The sequence below is a fragment of the Genypterus blacodes genome, unplaced genomic scaffold (assembly GCF_046128005.1).
Source record: "Genypterus blacodes isolate CSIRO-AG114 ecotype Tasmania unplaced genomic scaffold, CSIRO-AGI_Gbla_v1 ptg000559l_1, whole genome shotgun sequence".
Classification (NCBI taxonomy): domain Eukaryota; kingdom Metazoa; phylum Chordata; class Actinopteri; order Ophidiiformes; family Ophidiidae; genus Genypterus; species Genypterus blacodes.
In genome coordinates, this window is record NW_027467299.1 from 20,001 (window position 1) to 27,500 (window position 7,500).

Below are 7,500 nucleotides of genomic sequence, written 5' to 3' on the forward strand. Positions count from 1 at the left end.
TCATTTGTGGTTGTTCTCATTTGCAGCATTTTTAAAAGTATGTCATCTCCCCCCTCTCCCTCTCCCTCTCTCTCCCCCTCTCCCTCCCTCTCCCTCTCTCTCCCCCTCTCTCTCCCTCCCCTCCTCTCTCCCTCTCTCTCCCTCTTTCTCCCTTCCCCTCTCCCTCTCCCTCTCCTTCTCTCTCTCTCTCTCTCTCTCTATCCCTCTCTCCCTCTCTCTCCCTTCCCCTCTCTCTCTCTCCTTTTCTGTCTCTCCCTCTCTCTCCTCATCTCTCTGCCAGGCTCCTCTTTATAAATATAGGCTTCTGTGGCTTTGTTGTGGCTACAGACTTCACCATTCTCTTTCCTTAGTCACACACACACACACACACACATACACACACACACACACACACACACACACACACACACACACACACACACACACCCCACGACAGTCTGGGACATGAAAATCCCTGTTTTATGAATGAGTCCAGGCCTCTTGATGGTTTCCTCAGGCCTGTGTGTGTGTGTGTGTGTGACATAGGGAGTGTGTGTGTGTGTGACATAGGGAGTGAAATCCTTGAACAGATGGGCTTTCCCACAAACACACACACCAGCACACGTGTGGTTCCGTCCTTTCAGCCTCTGCCAGCTCGCTGCTCTTTAATTACTCCTATTACTCCATTTAGTGAGCGTTTGAAGTCTCGGGTCTTATTGGGTTTGTGCCGGTTGGTTACTTCATGTGTCCACCTGCATGCTGTTGTTGTTGCGTTCCACTCTGCTCTGATGACATCACCGCTTTGCTTCACAGGTGATTCCAAAGGACTACAAGACCATGACGGCGTTGGCCAAGGCCATCTCTAAGAACGTGCTGTTTGCTCACCTGGACGACAACGAGAGAAGGTAGGACAACACGTCTGATCTAAGGTCTCAACATCCTCCGTGTCAGTCGGGCGCTGAACCCTCATGGCCACTGTGCGCCAGTGTTGCCTCGTGTGGGAGCGTCTGAGGTCTGACAGGGGGGGGGGGGGGGCTCAGTAAAGGCTGAGGGGGCAACTGGCAGTGTCTGTGTTGTGTTGCTAGTGGTCATGGTAACCTGCGTGGATGTGTAACAGAGTGTGTGTCGCAGCATTGAGTTGCTGTGAACATTTTTCCAGAGGGAAACCCATTCCTCCTCCAAATCCCACATTTCTCTCCCCTGACATCTGCTCCTATTCGTTGTCTCTACACATTCCTCCTCCCTTCATCCATCCTTTCTCCATCCCTCCATCTGTCCTAGATCTCCAGTGATGTTCTGGGTCTGGGGGTATTGTGGGAAAGGCTCAGGTGGCCGGCCGTCCCCGCCCGCCAGACGGAATAATGTTTCATTGGCGGGGCGAATCCATTATGCCCCGTGTAGGGAAAACACCGGAGCCTTCCTGTTGGCTAAAGCCCTTCCCGGACCAAACCCAAAACACACTCTTTCCACTCTTTCTTCAGCTGACAGCTCACTGTGCTGCCTTGGCTAAAGGCTGGCAGGCCTCTGATTGCATGTCAGTGCCTCTGAAGCAGCACTAAGCACTGTGCTACATGTGATACATCCAGACAGGCTGGAAAACCATGGGCCTGGGTGGTTGATGTGGCAGATTAGGGTTACATCACACACACACACACACACATGGCCCCGGACCGTGAGCCATCAGGTCTTAATGTACTCCGGCCCTCTTGGCACGCCACACCGTGTCACGTCGTTGTTGTCGGCCTTATGGAACCATGGATGAAGTAGAATTCATACGACTGGCTGTCATGTTTGCTGTCTCGCTACACACAGCTAGCATTAAGGCGGCGCAGACAGCAAGTCATTGTTGTGAACATCCAGCCTGCAGAGCTCAAGGCTCTCAGCTCAGGAAACCTTTGTAAGTTCTTCTAGATCGTCTCGGCACATGGCAGTTAGTTGGCAGCTCTGCATTTCTCTCTCTCTGGCCTCATTTATCCTTTTTTTCCCCCCTTGTCTCTCTGTCATGTTCGACATCGCTCTTCGCTCCCAACTTTGATGCAACTGGATGGCCTGTTGGCTCTCTGGCTCTCTGGCTCTCTGGCTCTCTGGCTCTCTGGCTGGCCGGTGGCTTGGTGGCATTGCGGTCATGTTGCGGTTGCTGTGCCTGGAGCCCCTGCAGACAGATGTGTATTGATGCACGGCCCTGTGGTCCCTCAGCATTAAGAGCCGGGCTTCTGCTTGGAGACAACATCCTATTGTGGTTTACAAAGAACTGCACTGAGCGACCTTCAGACCTCTGCATGTGGCGGAGCTGCTAGAGGACAAAATGGCCTCATTGATAAAGTTCCCTCTGCTGCAGAGATATGTTTCTTCTTGCAGATCTCCGTCCTCGGCTTTGATAGAGAGGCGGTATGAAGAACATCGGCTTCTTTAGATCTGCCAGAACTGTCACAGACTGACGCACGTCAGCAGATGGAGTCTTTCTCCACAGCCCACTCCATCTCTCTCTCTCTCTCTCTCTCTCTCTCTCTCTCTCTCTCTCTCTCTCTCTGCTAGCAGCTGGCCATTTGGGTTGCCAGGGCGATTACACACCAGGGCCTTATTGTGGTTGGAAGCCAGTGCGGGTCGACACTTTGTCTTGGTATGATAAAAGTCCTTAATCACTATAGTGAGACAGCAGGACTGGGTCTGGAGGTCTGGAGGTCTGGACCTGCTGGTCTAAGCGTCACTCCCTTGATTGTTGTGTGTAAACGTGGCCTCTGATCAGTTCATCATGGTTGATGGTTGTAACTGTCTAATTGGTCAATAGCTGACTTGTGTGAGCTGTTAGCTGTGTGTGTGTATGTGAGTGTGTGTGAAGGAAACATCTTGAACCATTAGTCACTCAACAGTTATGTAAGCCGAACGCCGCACAATTTGTTCCCCAATTAGGCCGATATTCTGCTATCATCCCCTTCAGTAACGGGAGGAACCAGGAGGCCCGGTTTGTTCTGCTGCTCCTCTAACGGCCTCCTGTTCCCTCAGCACGCTCTTCTTCTCTTTGTTGCAGCTCTCCGTCATAACCAGGGGTCGTCTGTGTTTCAGGGACTCTCCACTCAGCCTCAGCTCAGCCTCAGCTTCTCTTTCTAACGCTCTCATGTTGCATGGAGGCGTTTCTCTCAGCAGTAAAGCCTCTGTATCACTCAATTGTTTCTGCTGAGATCATCAGGTGTGTAATTACAGGCTCGCTCAATCAAGAGATCACAGAGCAGAGAGAGAGTGAGACAACAGGAAGGAGAGCAGGGGAGGAAGGAGAGCAGGGGAGGAAGGAGAGCAGGGGAGGGAGGAGAGCAGAGGAGGAAGGAGAGCAGAGGAGGAAGGACAGCAGGAGAGATGGACTCTTCTTCCCCTCCTCAGACCCTTTGGCTCATTTTCAGTTTCACATCCCTTCAGTTCTGCTCTGCTGCCTCCTAAACACCAAAGCTAAACTCTGGTTCAGACTCAAACATCTCAAACATCTTTGCGCCGTAATGCTCGACTTTCTCTGTGTCAGGCACACAAACATTGGCTTCACGACAAAGGAGGACAGGGATTACAGCAGCATGAGAAACGTACAGGACGCGTCCGCACGCAGCGAGCGAGCGAGCGAGCAAGAGGGACCGCATTCCCACTGAGCCCGGTCCAGCTGGGGCCTGATTAACACACCATTCCATACGTCAAACTTTATGGCCTCCAAGTCTCTGAGCACCAACAGCCGTGTGTGTGTGTATATGTGTGTGTGTGTGTGTGTGTGTGTGTGTGTGTGTGTGTGCAGCTCCTCTTCACTCAGCTGCTCCCGACTGAAACATGGAACTCCTTCTCTCCTCCAAATGAACAAACCGGCCTCATTAAAGTAACGACAGCAAAGGAGTCCGTACAACACACACACACACACACACACACACACACTGAACTTAATGAACTACTGGTATCTTAAACTGCAAACAGACTTTAGAGGAGTTATTCCCTGTAAAGCGCTCGTCAGCTCTGTGTGTGGCGTCGGCTGCTTGTGGTTTTGTTTCAGAGGCTCAGAGGTTTAATTGTTTCTCACATTTACCCAGGAATATTTAGTGTCAGGCTGGAATAATGTGGGCCAGGATCCAGCAGGTCTGCTCAGGTCTGCTCTGCCTAAGTCTGTCCAGGTCTGCTCAGGTCCTCTCAGGTCCTCTCAGGTCCTCTCAGGTTGGCTCAGGTCTGTCCAGGTCTGCTCAGGTCCTCTCAGGTCCTCTCAGGTCCTCTCAGGTCCTCTCAGGTTGGCTCAGGTCTGTCCAGGTCTGCTCAGGTCCTCTCAGGTCCTCTCAGGTCCTCTCAGGTTGGCTCAGGTCTGTCCAGGTCTGCTCAGGTCCTCTCAGGTCCTCTCAGGTCCTCTCAGGTTGGTTTAGGTCTGTCCAGGTCTGCTCAGGTCCTCTCAGGTCCTCACAGGTCTGCTCAGGGCCTCTCAGGTCTGCTCAGGTCTGCTCAGGTAGATCTCTCACCTCGGCCTGGCCTGTGTAATGAAGACCTCAGCTGGGCCACAGTGGAGCTCTCACTCCCTGCCTATCAGCCTCCATAATGACCTCATTATGATATGCCCACATAAACACACACACACACACACACACTCACATTGTGCTGAGGCTGACACCCTGCAGCCACCTGTCCCAACACTGAAGCACACACTGTTGTTATCACATCCACTGAAACTATTATCTCACCATTTAGGTTTCAGCCAGCGAGCAGGACTCAGCTGATAATCATAACGTTGAGATGAAGGGTTCTTATTAGATTAAACTGGGTCGTTATCTGACAGGAACCATGTGAGACTCTTTAGGCCAATTTAGATATCTGTGTGTGTGTGTGTGTGTGTGTGTGTGTGTTTGTCCAGGTGCACACTCAGCCTCTCCCCCCCCCTCTTCCACCTGTTAAACACCGATTGAGAGCGGCTCTTTAAATATTCTCCTATCGCCCGTTTAAACACACACACTTCTCTCGGTTCCTACTGTAACTCTGCTTCTTATCTGACTTCCTACTGATGTGATATGAAATGCCACTCCTGATAGCGGTGGGCTGTGTGTGTGTGTATGTATGTGTGTGTTCACGGGAGCTCGTTTCTGTGTCAGTTTGTGTTCCCAGATAAACGACCGCGTCGACCTCTTGTTTGTGAACGCGTGAACGCAAAGATGGAGGGAATGCAGGATGAGGCTGAGCAGGGAAGGGTTAATGACACAAAGAGAGAGGTGTGTGTGAGTGAGTGAGTCCAACAACAAAGAAAAGATTACAACAGTAATTTCTCTTTCAAACATTTACAAAATTTACAAAAGTAAATCAGAAATCTAAAAAAATTCTGCCTCCTGCTGATTGTGTAAGAAATCAGATTTTACTCACTCTCTCACTCACTCACTCTCACTCACTCACTCACTCACTCTCTCTCTCACTCTCTCACTCACTCACTCACACACTCACTCACTCACTCACTCACTCACTCACTCACTCACAAACTCACTCACTCACTCACTCACTCACTCACTCACTCACTCACTCACTCACTCACTCACTCACTCACTCACACACTCACTCACTCACTCACTCACTCACACACTCACTCACTCACTCACTCACTCACTCACACACACACACACTCTCTCACTCACTCACACACTCACTCACTCACTCACTCACTCTCTCACTCTCTCACACACACACACTCACTCACTCACTCACACACTCACTCACTCACTCACTCACTCTCTCACTCTCTCACACACACACACTCACTCACTCACTCACTCACTCACTCTCTCACACTCTGTCTGCCTGCACCAGTCTCCCTCCCTCTCCTGGGGGCGGTGCAGCTCCCTCCATCACCACCTGGACTCACTCACACACACACACACACACACACACACACACACACACACACACACACACACACACACACACACACACACACACACACACACACACACTCATTCACCATCACAGCCTGATGGAGGAGTTTGCTTAATGTTAAAATAACACGCTGCCCTCCAGTTACAGGACTTGTTAGTCTGCTCCAGCTGACTCTGCCTGTTTCCCTCTTTGATATGCAGACTCAGACCCAGATCTGACCCCATAACATCACACACAAACACACACACACACACACACACACGCTGTATGTCTCTCAATGAAACATTCAGAACTCTAATCAACACTAAGAGCCAAACTTTAACAGCTGACATAAAGAGAATGCAGAGAGAAGCTGTTTACTTCACCCCGCTTTGCTTTAATCCTCTAATTAACAACCAGAGTAATGAGCTGATGAAGTGACCGATTAGTCGACCTCCGACCCCTGAACCCTGACCTATGTGACCTCTCCACTAGCCCCTTGCTGATGGACAGGGAACATCTTTAGTGTAAAGGAACAAAAAGGCCTGGCACTCTGTGTGTGTGTGTGTGTGTGTGTGTGTGTGTGTGTGTGTGTGTGTGTGTGTGTGTGTGTGTGAGGAGGGAAATAGAGGAGCAAGAACAACAAATAACAGAGTGACAGAGAGAAAACAGAGGGATGAAGAGCTCCACAGTTTGGTGTGAGGAAGTTTATTTAGAGTTTCTATCAACGCACAAAGCAAACGCAGGCCAGGGAGATCTGATGACAGGAGCAGATCGGATGAACTGAGACTCCTTCACTTATCTGTGGGCTCCTTCAGGCTCCAGGAGGAGGAGGAAGAGGAGGAGGAGGAGGGACACACACACACACACACACACACTGATGCAGATAATAACTTGAGTCATCACTTCTGCTGGAGGTTCTTTGCTTCATACTGGAGACGATGCAACTAAAACATAGATATGAGACGTGTGTGTGTGTGTGTGTGTGTGTGTGTGTGTGTGTGTGTGTGCGTGTGTGTGTTCAGTGGCCCCCTGCAGACTACCTGGTACCTTCTTGTGCAGAGGAAACAGGATGTGGTGGCACTGAGTGGAGAGCCGTCCTTCTTCTCCCACACAGGTTTCTTTTTTTTCCCATGGATTTTGGACCAGCATTGAGGAAGTATCCTGTGTGTGTGTGTGTGTGTGTGTGTGTGTGTGTGTGTGTGTGTGTGTGTGTGTGTGTGTGTGTGTGAGAGAGAGCCTTATTGTGTTTCCTGGTGGTTAATTGGACTTGTTTCTCCTCTTGTGTGTTCAGGTGTGAGTGCAGTAGCCACCTTCAGATGTGGATGTTTGCCCTTGTGTGTGTGTGTGTGTGTGTGTGTATGATGTGTGTTTTATGGCGGGGCTATGCAACGCTCCACACAACAACACACACACACAGCATGACTCTGTTGTGTGTTTGACTTTAGTGTGGCTTTGGAGGTCTTCCTCTTCTTCCTCTTCTTCTTCTTTACTCCTTGTCTTATCTCTTTTTCCTCCCTTTTCCATCTCACATCCATTTTTGGGCCTTCATCCATCCCCCCTCCTCTCCCCCCCTCACACACACACACACACACACACTCTCCCGTCTCCGTCCCCTGCATGGCTTTGTGCTGCTGCCACAATGCCAGGGGCCGAGCGATGAGGTCACTCTCCACA

At 50.6% G+C, this 7,500-nt stretch overlaps 1 protein-coding gene across 1 annotated transcript in view; it reads left to right on the top strand.

Annotated features, from left to right (window-relative positions):
* The window catches only part of LOC142990505 (cAMP-dependent protein kinase type I-beta regulatory subunit-like), a gene marked incomplete at its 3' end in the record, with an annotated part of 29,517 nt that overhangs the window by 8,594 nt on the left and 13,423 nt on the right, over positions 1 to 7,500 (top strand). The window contains exon 4 of the mRNA XM_076140316.1: positions 793 to 884. Coding sequence (XP_075996431.1) covers positions 793 to 884 — 92 coding nt within the window. The remainder of the gene's footprint in view (positions 1 to 792; positions 885 to 7,500) is intronic.